Consider the following 15,594-nt stretch of genomic DNA (forward strand, 5'->3'; position numbering starts at 1 on the left):
TGAGAGGTGTAGGCCTGTGAACACAGCATTGGGGACGTTGATTCAGGAAGATTCCATGTCTGAAGCCAACCTGGGCTATATAGCGAGTTAGTTGTTGGCCAACCTGGGCTAGCGAGTTAGTTGTTGGCCAACCTGGGCTATATAGCGAGTTAGTTGTTGGCCAATCTGGGCTATAAAAAAGTACCCTGTCTCAAAAACAAATAAAAATCTTCCTATACATGTAAAAATGTGGAGTTTGGCTTTTTTAGAGTTCATGTGGCTTTTGTTGTTGTTGACGTTGATGATGGGTACAGTTAGAGTTTATTTTGTGCCTGGATGTGCAGCTTATGTACTCAGGGGCAGAGGCAGGGCATCTAGAGTTTCATTTACACAGTGAACTCCAGGTCAGTCAGGGCCACAAAGTGGGACCCTGTCTCAAAAACCAAAACCCTACTTTCTTATATTTTTGGTTGTGAGCCATCCCTCCAGCCGGAAAACCCAACTTTCTTAATATATATTTTTGCATTCCTTTCATTGCTCACACTGTTAAAATCCTGTCTTGAAGCTTATTAAAAGTATAATATCCAAAAGTTGCATTTTATAATTTTAATATTTTATATTTATGTACCTCTACTGCTATGTTTTAATAAGAGACATGACTCAATATAAGAAACATTTCCCTTAATGAATAATGGATTGTTAACTTTGGAAATTGCATATTTTCTTTTTTCAATTTCTCTAATAGAATTTATGTGTTTATATTTTTAGTCACGTTAACTTTTTTCTGGAAGACAGCTTTACAAGAATCTAGACGGACCAAATTCCAGGCTCCAGAACATTCCAGCAACCAGGTACAGACAATTGTGGAAGGACTGTTCCTGGCCATTCTGCCTAAGGTATCTGGAGTGTACACAGGGAAACTATGATCCAGCAGGAGGAGTGGGCAGACCAGCTGTGGCCTTGTAACATGATGTCATCATTTTCAAGGCCCTCACTTGAGGACACTCAAGTTACAAAAACGTCACAAAACAAATCTCAGAAAGTTTTTGGTAATTTTGCAGTTTTGGTTAGGCCACACTCATGGCTGGCCTCTGGCCCATAATTATGGCTGATGGGTCGCAGGTTGGCATGCCCACTGAGGGGGTCCAAGAGCTTTGGAAGCACTCCTGGGTTTCATTCTAAGTTCTGGTCTGACCGGGCAGTTGCTATTGGTCAGGTCCCGAAACACCCTAAACTACAGACAGGGATTGTGCTGTCTTTCCACTCTTAAGGTCTGGATATTGTAGAGAACGCATGAAGGACTGTCCTGCATTCTAAGTGTCAGTGCTCCGCACACCGTGCATGTGGTTTACAGTACGCAAGACATACTAGAAGTGTCATTGCAGGTGACAGAGCTATAATCCCCCCACACTGTAGCCCAAATGGTGCATATTAGGGAAATCAGTTTTCTCTGTGATAGTTGTTACTTAGTGGAAAACAAGTCTACCATCTTTTTTTTAAACAAAGCTAGATGTGTACACATTATTATTTCACATTAGTTATTTATCTTGAGTTGTTTTTGAATTTTGACTAACTCTAAATAATATGAAATTATGTTCACATTACAGTTAATTCTGATTGGCTCTTATGAATGCTTCCCCTTTGAATATGTAATTTCCTTATGCCATGCATACAGTTACATTTTAACCTGACCAGTTTAATAAACAGAATGGACTATTCATACCAACATCCTTAAGGGGTTGATTATACTCACAGTGATAAAAGAAAGACACAGCAAAGAGGCATTTTTTCTCTGTAAAGATCTCAGGATTCCGAGTCATTGAGCTTAGCACACATGGAGGGTCCCCTCGCGGGGCTGGCACCGGGAAACCTAAGGAGCTGGGAGGGTGGCTACTTTGCTCCTCCTCCTTCTCTCTACTACCCTCCTCTTGACTGTGAATTCCTTTCCTCTACTCTTTCTCATCATTACCTTCCTTGTCTCTTCTTTCTTGTTTTTATTTCTGTGATGCTGGCATTAAACCTGGAACCTCACCCATGTGCTCTCATTGAGCTGCACCCCTAAGCCCAAATCTCTCTTTTTAAAAATTTCTTATTCTAGTAAATTTAGTGGTAAATACGGGAAAGGTGTTTCCAGTTAGGTTGAGGCTGCAAGAGAGGGTAGCACCCTTAAAGTCTTAGGCCAGGGCATAGTTGCTCGGTGGTAGCAAAGCTTTCTCACCGTGTACAAGAGCCTGGGTCTGATCCCCAGCCCTGAGGTGTGGGAGGTGCCTCCCGATAGGCATGCCGGCCTCTAATATAAGACCCCATTTTCCACAACTTGGAACATAATGTATAGGAATTACACGTCTCTGTGGCAAGGACACAAAGTAACAAAAGGATTGTGGTCTCCTCTCTGCGCAAGCTTACCAGTTAATAGAGAAAAGAAGTCACACAACGTGACGTGAGGCACAACATACGGAGAGTTGCCCTTCCTGAGGGGGCAAAGAAAGAAGTGCTGAGGAAATACAAAGGCAGCCTACTGGGCAAGTCAGGAGCCACAGCAGTAATGGGTGTGGAAGGGCCTAAAGAAAATTAGGATTTCAGCAGATCTGCTAGGGGTTGGGGATTTAGCTCAGTGGTAGAGCGCTTGCCTACCAAGTGCAAGGTCCTGGGTTCGGTCCTCAGCTCCGAAGTGGGGGGAAAAAGACAAAATAACAGCAGATGTGCTGAAGTGCTGTGATATATGATGTCGATTAACTATAGCAAAAATGTTTTCCCGGGTCAAATCGTCTAAGTTTACAAGAGAAAAACTTCAAGTGCTCTCTTTTTTGGTTTTGGTTTGGGGTATGCAAATGGTCTGCTCTTGAATTTCACCTTCAGCTCCCTAGTGAACTTTAAAGTAGACGCAGGTCTTTTTAAAACTGACTTTCAAACACTAGAAAGAGTTCAGTGTCATTGTCTTAAATTCAACTCTTATGAATTCATTATTCTTTATAGGACAGTTGAAGAAATTACAAATTTCATCAAGAACATATAAAGCACTGAGGGCATGGTGACCTCAGTGACCCCAGTTTTGACCCCAGTTTGATTACCTTTAGTCTATCGTCTGCCATTTAGTTGGACTGCAGTGAATATCAGATGAGATGCTGTGATAGTAGTGCTTGCCATGTGCACTACAGCGAAGTAGTCAGAGCAGACCTAATGTATCAGAGAACGGTGTCCATTGCTAAATATACGGCGGTTTGCTTGTTTATTTTGTGTTTTCTGAGACAGGGTTTCTCTGTGCAGCCCTGGCTGTCCTGGAACACACTCTATAGATCAGACTGGCCTGGAACTCACAGAGATCCACCTGCCTCTGCCTCCTGAGTGCTGGGACTAAATACGGTTTTATTAAATTGACTTTCAGAGGAAAATACTACTTCATTTACATTGTTGAACCACAGTGAAGATTCTGCATGTCTTCCTTGGGGCTGCCCTGCTGTCACCTTAGCTCCTGCTGTCACTTTGATGTGGCAGTGGGAAGTTACTAAGCAAAGAATATTGAATGATCTTACTACATACTTGATAGCTTTTCTTTCAGACTTTTTGTTGTGGTTGTTGTTGTTAAAGTCCAGAGTGACAAAGCTGCATTCATTCCTTCAACTGTTCACTCATTCATTTCATTCATTTCTCCTTTGTTTTTGTTTTTGTTTTATTTTCCAGCTTAGCAGACCATACATTCTACAGGAGCTGAGAACTGATAAGTCTCTTCTTCACCGTGATTTGAAACTTTCCAGTCTCAGAAAAGTTGACCAAGGTGTAGAATTTTTTTTCTCTATCAATAGAAAAGTCACCTGTGAGATGGGAGTTACTGTGCATTTCCTTGTAGACAGAAGGACCTCTGCTTCTGTAGGATGACCTTTTCAGACTTCAGGAGGCCTTAGGAGTACCTGAACAGTGAGAACCACGTGTAGGGCTTATAGCTCTTGGCTCCCATGTTTAACGTCTCTCTCACCCACTCACCGTATTGGGACTTATTTTCCCTGTTAACTAGAAGAAGTAACATAATTTTGTCTGTCAGGGTCTTCCTTTGTTGCCCAGGCAACTCTAATTCCTTAGCCTCCCAAATGCTGAGGATACAGGAACCTGCTTAATAGAGCAGTTTTCTTTTTACCTTCATCCAGCGTGGGCTCCTGATTTTACCACATACTTTTTCCTCAGGGACTGCACAGGACTGAGTCCATATGGAAGAAGAAGTACCTGGTTTCTATGGAGAAAGTGGCAAGGTTAGAAAAAAAGCATGTCTTGTAGCTTTTCTGTTGCATGAAACATAACTACTGTTCACTTGGTGAGGAGAGTAGGGAGATCATACAAGTCTTCCTAGGAGACACTGGCAGTATAACACCTAACATACCAATACATAATCATATGGGGATATAGGATGTGGATGGGGCCAGCAAGAAACTGATGTTACCTAGGAGGTTGAGAAATGGCTTCCTGGGGCTGGAGAGATGGCTCAGTGGTTAAGAGCACATCTGCTCTTCCAGAGGTCCTGAGTTTAATTCCCAGCAACCACATGGTGGCTCACAACCATCTGTAATGGGATCCGATGCCCTCTTCTGGTGTGTCTGAAGTCAGCTATAGTGTACTTACATATAATAAATAAATTAAAAAAAAACACAGTGAAAGGGCTTCCTCTGATGGCAGCATTTGAACTTGATAAGCTTCTCTTCACAGATGACTGGTAAAGGCTTTGTTTAAATAATGTTTATTCCTTTTCTAAATGTAAAAATAGTCATAGAAGATACGCTTCCAACTCACCATGCTCTTTTATTCTTTCCCATCACATCTGAACATCTAAGTCAACAAGCTGAAGTCCAAACAGTACCCAGTGGATACTTTCTCTTACCCAGTATCCAGTGATACTGTTTCCCACCCAGTATCCAGTGATACTGTTTCCCACCCAGTATCCAGTGATACTGTTTCCCACCCAGTATCCAGTGATACTGTTTCCCACCCAGTATCCAGTGATACTGTTTCCCACCCAATATCCAGTGATACTGTTTACCATCCAGTGTTCAGTGGATACTGTTTCCCACCCAGTATCCAGTGGATATTGTTTTACATCCTGTATCCTGTAGTTATTGTTTGACATCCTGTATCTAGTAGGTATTGTTGCACATATTTCAGCCTGCCTGTTGATTGTTATCTTGTACCTTGTATGGTTTATAGACTATATACTCATTCCATAAAACAGTTTAATATTTTTTTTTGTTCTTTTTTTCGGAGCTGGGGACCAAACCTAGGGCCTTGCGCTTCCTAGGCAAGCGCTCTACCACTGAGTTAAATCCCCAACCCCAAAACAGTTTAATATTAACTGTTACTTTCTTTGTCATTTTTCTACTTGAGAAAATAAAAAAGGTAAAATTCAATAAATTATAATAATTATATAGCTAGGATAGTGTACAGAACTTTTGAAACTCAAACATATGCTGATGTGAATATTATGGGTGAATCTTTGTAGGAATTTATAAAAGTAGCTTACAAACTACTGATGGAAATTGAGAAACTTACAAAATGTAGTAGAGGACTGACTGGAGAGATGACCCAGCAATCAGGAGAGCCTGTTGCTCTTGCCGAGGACCAGAGTTTGGTTCTCAAACCCTTGGCTTACAATTGTCTATAACTCCAGCTTCAGAGGATGTAAGGACCCTGCTGGTCTCCATGGTCATATGTGCTCCCCCCAATTACACACACACACACACACACACACACACACACACACACACACACACACACAGAGGCATCTGGGAACAAATTTCATAAAATTAAAACAAGCGGATTCACAGAAACAGCAGTGAAATTACCTTATTATATATAAAATGTTACAGCTAGGAAATATTCAAAAGGTGAGCTATTGCATTTATTTTTTAAGACATTGTTTTACTAGGCATGCCCAACACATTGATTTGATTCTCCTCTATAGGCTGTAGTTTAAACTGAATTGTGACAGCTTGCCAGTTTCCTGTGCTCATACAGTGAATTTCTCAGTAGATAGAGAGCCTGTTTGTTCCGGAGCATACACCCAGACTAACAGGATGTATCTTAGTCTCTAATTCATGGCAGGTGAATTTCCTGTATTATGTTTTCCTTGTCTTAGTTAATATCTCATTACTTGCATTTTGCAAAGAGATTGAAGCTACAGATAGGGCAGTGGATAGGCGGTGAATTAAACAGTATAAGAACTCCAGAGGAAGAGATCGTATAGTCAGGAGGGTACCTGGACCACCTGGGAACTAAGTTCCAGAGATCCCATCTTAATGATGAATATCGTGAGGCTCTTACTTTCTTGAAGGGTTCAGTTCCCTACATTTTCTTGCTCATGACCAATTGTCCTAGTTAGGGTTTCTGTTCTGTGAAACAGCATCATGACCATAAGCAAGTAAAGAAGGAAGGTATTTATTTTTGCTTAGATTTTCATATCACAGAGCATCATTGAGGAAGCCAGGCCAGGTACTCAGTGCAAAACCTTGAAGGCAGGAGCTGATGTAGCGGATCTGTAGGGGTACAGTTTACTGGCTTGCTTCTGGCTTGCCCAATTTGTTTTCTTATATACCCCAGGCCCAATGGTATCACCATCCACAATGGGCCAGCCCTCCCACATCAATCATAAATCAAAAAAATGTCCTACAGACTTGCTCACAGGCCAATGCTATGGAGACATGTTCTTGCTTAAGATTCCCCCTTCACAGAGGACCCTACCTATTGTGTCAAATTGATACAAATACTGGCCAGCACAGCAGCAATTCAGACAATTCCTCACCTGACAGTAGAATACTAAAATGTAGACATTTCTGGCACACAGCATGGTTAACACATGATCAAGGCTCCTACATGTGCTGTGCAGTAAATTTTTGTACACTGTGTCTCATGAGTGTCCTGGAACAAAATGCTGTAATTCCAGTCGCTACTATTAAATATTGTCTCCAAATAGTACATACATTTATAAATTAAGCTATTAGTCCCCTATGTAATCGTCCCCTGACTTTTGCCAAGCATCTGGCTGTCTAACAGGTTTGAAAAGCAATACATGTCTAGTGTATTTGGACTGTTTGTGGCTACTTAGCATTAGATTGTGACCTCCTGGGAAGGAATGGTGGTGTCTTATTTTGTGTCTTTAATTCAGTAATTCTATCATGCCTGGCATTCTCCTGCTCAGTAGCATCTCTTAATAAATGTAGAACTGCAGATTGCATGAACCTCATTGACACATTGGAATCTTAATGTTCAGGGAATCGGGAGCTGGCTACTATACAAATCTGTACAAGTTGATCAAGGAGAAAGTTCAAATTAATGACTTGTAGACAACTGTTTGGGAAGTGTTTAGAATTTACAACTTGATTCTTGGTATCCAGAAAGCCACTTGACTTTTGTAGGAAAGGTCCAGGATAAAATCTCAAAGCATGCCTGAAAGGAGAAACAGCTGAGGCAGTAAGGAACCAGTTACTGCATCTTGGCAATGCTTGTCAAGCAGCCATTAAGGACTCTGTGAGGGTGGTGCACTGTGCCCTGAGGGGAACTTTTTACTCAGCACTCAGGTGTACACGCATGGGCCTCTGTTCTCATGCACCTTGAAGGTACTGATCTTGTGGGATTATGTAGTGAACTCTGTCCTGATTATTGTGAAGACTAGAGATAATAGAGCCATAAAGCCATAGAAGACCACTAATAACATCTCCATTAGATTCTTTCTGCCACGTTTCAAATTTTACTCTTCTTAAAATTTACAGAAGGAAAACAAATTAAGCAGACCTCATAGAAAATAAGATTCCTTCATGATATGAGGAGGTAGGTACTTTAAAATAGATTCTTAGACTAGAATCTCACAGCATAGGTCTGTTGTCTATGAACCAGCTTTCTTCTGGTCACTCTTCTTCCAGGAGACAGAATGCTTAGAAAGACTTCTGGTTTTATATAAAAACTCTTTGATTTCCAAGTTAATATAATGTCATTATATGAAGTCTTCAGTTTCCTGAAATACCCGTACTGAGAGTAGGGACCTAGCCCATATAATTGCAGCTTCTTGTACATGTGAGATTTAAAAACAATGGCAGATTCCAAACTGAGGTTTATTTTTGCATGCCCACTGATACTGTTTAGCAAAATGCTCCACTATTTAAAGTAACTAAAGAAACAGTAATTACTGCTCATAAATGAACAGAGGAGACAACTGTTGCTGTGTCCTAGATATGCAAGTAGAAGGTGTCACTCTTGGCATAGGGGTTGGAACTTGCCTGAGGAAACATGGGGAGGAGAGCTAGAAATAAGGATGTGTAGCCACCCACCAGACATTTTTTTCTTCATTTAATCAGTACTGATTATACACAAACCTTCATTCAAGGCATCAATGGTGTCGTGATGGTAGAAAATTTATATATGTATATTTTAAAGTTAAGTATATAAACAAAAGTTTCTCCAGTGCAGACGATTAACAGCTGTCTTTGAAGAGCACTTTATGAGATAATATATGGTCCTAGAAGAGAACATATGCTAATGAAGTCATCAGGCACCTTTTTTTTTTTTTTTTTTTTTTTTTTTTGTGATCCTCCAAGAGTATGTGCCAAACAAAGTCCAATACCCAAGACTTCAGTGCAATCGATTTATGTGGGCATAAGGTCACTGAAGCAATGAGCTTAGTTAGCATGAGGTCATTAAGGTTGGTACTAATCCAGTCTAATGTGTTTTTCTCAGGAAGGGAATATTGGACACAAAGATTCACATATAAGGAAGGCAGTGCAAAGAGAAGAAAGCCCTTTGCAAGCCAGGAAGTGGAGCCTGGAATGGATCTGTCCTGATGGTTCTTTAGGGGCAAGCTAGTAGATACCTGGATTTGGGACTTCTGAGTCTCCAAAACTGTTAGTACATTTGCTATTTTTGCCTGAGGTATAGCTGCCCATGCTAATGAGCACATATACTGTCTGCATGGTTCTTGGTGTTATGGTTGCTTTGAAAGTCAACTTGTCACAAAGTAGATTCCCTTGAGTAAGGAGTCTGAAGAAGTATCCTGATGGTCTTGATTTGTGTGGGAAGGTCCACCCTGACTGGGCAGTACCTTCAGGCGACAGACCAGATGAAAAGCTATTTCAGAAGGACTTCCCTCCTCGATCCTTGACTTTCCCTCTTGCTACCAACTGGGTTTGTCCTATCACTGCTGCTGATTGCTTCCCTGCTAGTAGACCCAGCATTTTGAAGTGTCTGCTGTGGACTAGGGACTGCTGGTTCTCTAGGAACTCTCTGTGCTTCCCATTACCAGATTAGGACTACTGAGTCCACACCTTGTGGACTGAGTGACTACTGGTTGTCACCTGCCAGAGTGTGTCTGGGAAGCAGAAAGTGTGGTCCATGAGTATGTGCATTGCACCACGAGAACCTAATGAGTTTGCTGATTCAAGCAAAGGCTAGGGAGTGTGTGTGGCCATGGAGTGTAGAGTATGGGATAATGGTAGAAGGAACATAAAGTTGAATCAGTATGAGTTTGTCAGTCTGAGACCAGTGAACGGAGATTCTAGGTTTAATGACCCTTGTACAGTTCAGGGAAGAAGAAAAAGGTACCAAGAGTTTATTTGATTGGTTAGTTAATTATTTGGGGAAAGATGGTCTATTGGGAATGGGCCTGGTATTCCTTGTGTTAGTGTTGATAAAGAGATTTTAAGGCTCAGGAAAATTGTAATACTAGAGTAGGTTCACTGTGTAAAACTTAATCCTTCAGAATGGGCAGGCCCAAAAGATATGCCCTTCGCTAATCCTGTAAGGCACAAACTGGTAAGAGGGGTGCCAGCACATTTGAAGAGCTTTCTTGTCCCCCTTGCCCTTGTGCCAGACCTCAAGGTTGGAGACCAACATGATTGGATGAGTTAAATTTGATGGGTTTAATTGGACCCCAGAGCAGTAGGGGCCAGGAGGTGGTGTCAAATGGCCAAAGGAAGATGAACCTGCTTATCACCATAATGGGTACCACAGGCAAAACAATGCCCATAAAGGCCTGTGTCTTAGTTTGGGTAGCTATTGCTGCAACAAAATACCATGACCAAAGAGCAACTTAGGGATAAAGGGTTTATTCAGTTTATCTTTCCAGATTATAGCTCACAACTGGAGGAAGTCAGGACAGGAACTCAAGAAGGGCTGGACTGTGGAGGCAGGAGCTGATACAGAGGCTATGGAGGGGTGCTGCTTACTGGCCTGCTTCCCCTGGCTTGCTCAGCTTGCTTTCTTATAGAATCCAGGACCACCGGCCCAGGGATGGCACCACTCACAGTGGGCTAGCCCCTCCCCCATTGATCACTAATTGAGAAAATGCCTTACAGCTGGAGCTCATGGGGACAGTTTCACAAGTGAGACTCTTACCATGACTCTTCACTTGTGTCAAATTGACACACAAAACCCGCCAGTACAACCTAACCCATAAAGGGCAGTGTAAAGAAAGTGATTTTTAGATGGCATGCCTTTGGGACTGGCAAGTCAATAATTGTGTTTCCTGGGATGAAATAGATATGTTTCAGTTTTTGTTTGATATGTTCATGCAAAAAACTCTAGAACAAAGGAAAGAAATGTTACATGGGGTTGTAGTAATGGGAACTCATGTCCCATCAGTCTGTTTTCATAGTTGAGGCAGTTTACAGACTCACACCCCTTGAATGAAGGGAAGGCTCGGTTTCCTTCAGGGAGGACTTGTTAGAAGACTAAGAGATATGTTATTATGTTAGCCAGAATGCATGAGCATTATACTGAACAAAGGGACAGGCCATGTTAGCAGCTACCCTCCTTCCTCTAGCCTGTGTCTGCTTAATTAGCCCGTTTCTGCAGCTGACTTTAAGCCATAGCCATCGTTTAATGTGCTGCTAACATCAGCTGTCCACAGCCCACGCTTGAGTGAGTGGGTTGACTGTGAGGGTCTGCTTTTGCCCAGGCCACTGGTTTGGGAACAGTGCAGGAAAGGACTATGCGCAGTTCTGCAGCTGTGAGTGGCTCTCAGCATCAGACCGCAGCAGGTGCAGGTTACTCCTCCTCAGGCCAGGGTAACGCTACTCTGGATGAACAAGAGTCAAAGAATGGTTTTGTTTGCATGTTTCTTTAATTGCTTGTCTCGGTGCATAAGTCTGGTTCCTTTCAGTCAGTACAGGCTACCCTGTCGTCGTTGAAGATGTTAGATGTGGGAAAGTGGCCAATCTTCTCCCTTTGTTCTGAGGAAGAGCTGCAGTTGATTCGCCAGGCTTGTGTCTTCGGCACGGCTGGCAATGAAGTTTTATACACTACGGTCAACGATGAGGTAATTTTGAAGAAAAAATTCAACCACCCATGTTTTTAGTAACGGGTTTGTAAATTGAAGACATCAGGGGAACTAAGGAATAAAGCCTTTAAACAAATGTGGAAAGTTATTTTTTTACTTATTGTGTGCTGAGGCAGTTTGCTTTAGGAAGGTTGAGGTAATTTATAGAATTTTCAGAAATATAGCTCCTTGAACTGTTTTTTCCCCGCAGATTTTTGTTCTTGGCACAAACTGCAGTGGCTGTCTGGGGGTAGGTGACATTCAGAGCACTATTGAGCCTCGGAGACTGGATTCTTTAACTGGCAAAAAAATAGCCAGCCTCAGCTATGGGAGTGGCCCACATATCGTCCTTGCAACCACAGGTAACAGGAACTCCATGGACAGGTTTGAGGCTTATTTAGTAAGAAATAAGACCAGGCGGCCCTGAAATTGAGAGCAAACTTTCTGATTGAGCAAGAGTCGCCTGCTCTGCCCTGCGAGCTTGGCCATGCATTGGGCAACATGAAGTATGGCTGCACCAGAGTAGCAGGGTAAGGTTTAAAACACACGGGGTCTGAGCGCATGGAAGACGATGCACTCAGCCCTTCTGTGCTCGGTAAGTGTGAGTATTGTGTGAGATCTCTCCTGACTTCGGAGCTTAGGAAGCCTACACTTTGAACTTAGATTCCTGGGCTGTGAATTGAGAGACCAAATGTTGACTTTGCCATCCCTTTAAATCTTAGCAGTCCGTGATTCTTTCAGTAAGTAGTGGCTGATAGAAGTTTGCCCTAGTCGTATAGAGAAAACAGTTTCTTGGCTACATCACTAGAAGTAAATTATGCCCTTGAAGTGTACGACGTTTAAATTTGGGAGGGGATTCCAGTATAGAACAGATCATGCAGACCATTTCTTAATTAAAAAAAGAACTAAAGTCGGGGGCTAGAGGGATGGCTTAGCGGTGAAGGAAAGGTGAGGTCTGGTAAGGACAGGGACAAGTGAGGCAGAGGAGAGCTATAAGCTGTCCTGCTGTTGAGGCGCCTGCCTGCCTAGCCGATGCTCGGTGTGTCCTCTTGAGGTAGAGGGTTACAGTCAAGGCCCTGTGTAACTGAAGTGTAATCGATTTACTATAGCCTGGGACGGCAGAGGCACAGGATTTGCCTCTTCCTAAGGATTGGACAGGAGACTTTCTTACTTGGTGCATTCCAGAGAAGAAAAAGGAGAAAATTAATTAAACCATCCCTAAATTTGCAGCTGTCATGTTAGACTTAATTGTCTGGGAAGTTTCACGCCTTGAGTTAGAAGTTTGGACTGGAAGTATATTAAGGGTGTGACAGATTCATGCAGGTCCTTTCTAGAACAAATTGTCTCTACTGGAAGCCTGGAAGGATCACCAGAATCAGCTTTTCAGTGTCGGTAAGCCACACATGATCTAAGCCAAGCAGCTGTGTGGGGCACTAAGGCACTGTGGATGTGACAAAAGACACATCCTTGTGGCCTCTCCTTGCTGTTTTAGATGTGACCAGTGCTTCACTCCATTAAGTGCCTGCTACTGTCAGCTGAGCGGAGAGGTTGGTTTTGCACTCAAGGAAATCAGTGGAGGGAGCTGGGTATTTGCAGGTGGAAACTGCCCATGTGGAAAGTGAGCACCAGGGAGTGAGCACTGCCACACCTTTGTTGGGAACAACACCAGAGCTCAGTCCAAACCAACAATTTCCTGTAGTCTTAACACGTGAGACCCAGGAGAAGCAGCAGACAAGTGATTATTATCACGAGCTCTTAGAATATCAGCAAGATGACAAAAAAGAAAACATCTGCAGAGGAAAAAGGATCCACATCATAGAAGATTTGGAAAATACCCAGTGAACAATTATTAGCAAGTGAACCTTGATTGGACAAGCTCCATAGCAGTTTATATACCACAAAAGAAGAAAATCAAACTAGATGATCAGATAAAGTCACTCATAATACAACCTGGGCAATGTGACAGAAAATACAGATTATGTGAAGCATGTGTGAGATTCATTTATTCAAAGTGCAGAATAAAAAAGCTAAATTCTTACATGCAAGGTGCACTTATGTGGGGCTTTTGGGGAAACGTGCTATGTTTTGGCTTGAGTAGTGTGTGGATTTATGATTTGTTATGCATAAAATGGCACATGTTTTACGATTTTTATAATTATATGAGTAATATGATAAATTTTAAAATCTGGTCATCTTACGTAAAGGAGTTAAGTAACAGCTTACACTGTCTTATTTTAGCACTTTATTTATTCAGAAACCAATGTCTAGCTATATTTTAACTTTATGTATTTCAATTCCATCAAGTTGCTTTGATGTGGAAAGCAGTTTGTGCTTCCAAATAGAGTCTCTCAGGAGTGAATTTGGAGGGCGGGCAAGCAGCCTTTGCAGCTGAATGTTGGTTTCCAACTGTGGCCCTCAAGCCCTGTGTTGTGCTGCCCTATAGAGAACCCTTGCTGTGAAGCCTACTTACTGTCTTTTGCTTTCAGATGGAGAAGTCTTTACCTGGGGTCACAATGCATATAGCCAGCTGGGCAATGGGACAACGAACCATGGTCTAGTGCCCTGCCATATCTCTACCAATCTGTCAAACAAGCAAGTCATCGAGGTCGCCTGTGGGTCTTACCATTCTTTGGTTCTAACATCTGATGGAGAGGTGAAGATAATCAGTATGGCTCAGACTCTTTCTTTCTTTCATCCTTCTCTTTTCAGTATAATCTATAAATTCCTTTGACTGCCCCCAAAATGTGATTGGCAAGGAAATTGAATGTCGTTGTCTTAGTCTGCTTTGTACTGCTGTAATAAAACACCATGACCAAAAGCACCTTAGGGAGGAAATGGTTTGTCTGACTTTCAGGCTGCAGTCCGTCATCCAGGGAAGTCAGGGCAGGAACTCAGGACAGAAGCCTGGAGGCAGGGGCTGAAGCAGAGGCCATGGAGGACGCTGCTTACTGTGATTCCCATGGCCTGCTCGAATGCGTTCTTATCCCTCCCAGGACCACCAGCCCATGGGTGGCATTGCCACCAGTGGATGGGCTGTGCCATAATACCATCTGATGGAGGCATTTTCTCTTGAGTTTCCCTCTTCTCAGATAACTCTATTAGTCAGCATTCTCTGAAGAAAGGGAACTTATAAAATGAATCTATCTATCTCCTATCTTATCATCCATGTAGATCACACACACACTCACACAATAGAATTTATAGACTGTGTAGGTTATAGCAAGAACAACAATGGCTGCCACCAATGGAAGGTCCAAGCACCCGGTAGTTATTCAGTTCATGGGGTTGTATGTCTCAGCTGGGCTTCAGTATACCCTGGGATCTGAAAGAAGGAAACTCTAATGCCAATGAAGGAGTGGCCTTGGTAGTGAGGCAAGAGCAAGCAGGCCTACAAGTAAGCTTTCTTCTTCGATCTCCTTTATACCAGCACAGGCTGTGGTCCAGAGCAAAGGTAAATCTTCCTACCGCTAACCATCTGGGTAAAAGGTGGACCTGAGAAACTTCAAATGATTTAATCAAGGAAGAATCTCTCCCAGGGGTGTCTACCCATTTGTTTTAGTTAATTCCAGATTAGTCCAGTTGACAACCAAGACCCACCACACCCGGCTTATGCCAGGATGTCAAGTTATGCTGAGTTAAGCGGAGATGTCTAACTACCCACCTTCCTCAAGTTCAGCTTTATTCATGGTAGCAAGTTATTGTCATGGCAGTTTTATTATGATGCTTCCCTGTATGTAGTAAGGACTTCAATCACTATAAATCCTAAGAGGCCCCATTATTACTTTTTTTTTTTTGTTCTTTTTTTCTGAGCTGGGGACCGAACCCAGGGCCTTGCGCTTCCTAGGTAAGCGCTCTACCACTGAGCTAAATCCCCAGCCCCCCATTATTACTTTTATATTGCTGTAACAAATGTATTAATTGCAAAATACCAAGTCCCAAAATGTTGAAAAGTATGGGTGAGGTGAAGTAGGCATTTTTGTGCTACACGACGATTTACAAGCATTATAATACAGTCTGCCTGCATTGGAGATGAGTGGGGAAGCTCCCTGAGGGGCTGCTGGGAGGCCCTGAGTGCTGCTCAGTGTCCAGTGGGGACAGTTTGAGTCTTGTGCTTTGTTTACCAGTCTTTTCTTTCACTTAGGTATTTGCCTGGGGCTATAACAACTCTGGGCAAGTAGGATCCGGATCAACAGCTAACCAGCCCATTCCTCGAAGAGTCACTGGATGTCTGCAGAATAAAGTAGTTATGAGCATAGCGTGTGGGCAGATGTGTTCAATGGCCGTTGTGGACACCGGAGAGGTAGCAAAGTTGTTCCATACTTTTCTTTGCC

The 15,594-nt window shown here is 42.6% G+C and overlaps 1 protein-coding gene across 34 annotated transcripts in view; it reads left to right on the forward strand.

Moving 5' to 3' along the window:
• The window catches only part of Rcbtb2 (RCC1 and BTB domain containing protein 2), a 44,583-nt gene that overhangs the window by 12,829 nt on the left and 16,160 nt on the right, over positions 1–15,594 (forward strand). For 4 of the 34 annotated variants that reach the window (XM_087585364.1, XM_087585362.1, XM_087585359.1 and 1 more), the window contains exons 2-9: positions 748–875; positions 3,661–3,754; positions 4,159–4,223; positions 7,728–7,785; positions 11,108–11,263; positions 11,475–11,625; positions 13,750–13,916; positions 15,405–15,563. In XM_087585364.1, coding sequence (XP_087441490.1) covers positions 11,138–11,263; positions 11,475–11,625; positions 13,750–13,916; positions 15,405–15,563 — 603 coding nt within the window. In that variant the 5' untranslated portion in view covers positions 748–875; positions 3,661–3,754; positions 4,159–4,223; positions 7,728–7,785; positions 11,108–11,137. Of the gene's footprint in view, positions 1–747; positions 876–3,660; positions 3,757–4,158; positions 4,224–7,727; positions 7,786–8,688; positions 8,853–11,107; positions 11,264–11,474; positions 11,626–13,749; positions 13,917–15,404; positions 15,564–15,594 lie in introns of all 34 variants that reach the window. The other 30 variants (XM_087585373.1, XM_087585372.1, XM_087585370.1 and 27 more) reach the window with 16 other exon arrangements.

The sequence above is a fragment of the Rattus norvegicus genome, chromosome 15 (genome assembly GCF_021556685.1).
Source record: "Rattus norvegicus strain SHRSP/BbbUtx chromosome 15, alternate assembly SHRSP_T2T, whole genome shotgun sequence".
NCBI lineage: Eukaryota > Metazoa > Chordata > Mammalia > Rodentia > Muridae > Rattus > Rattus norvegicus.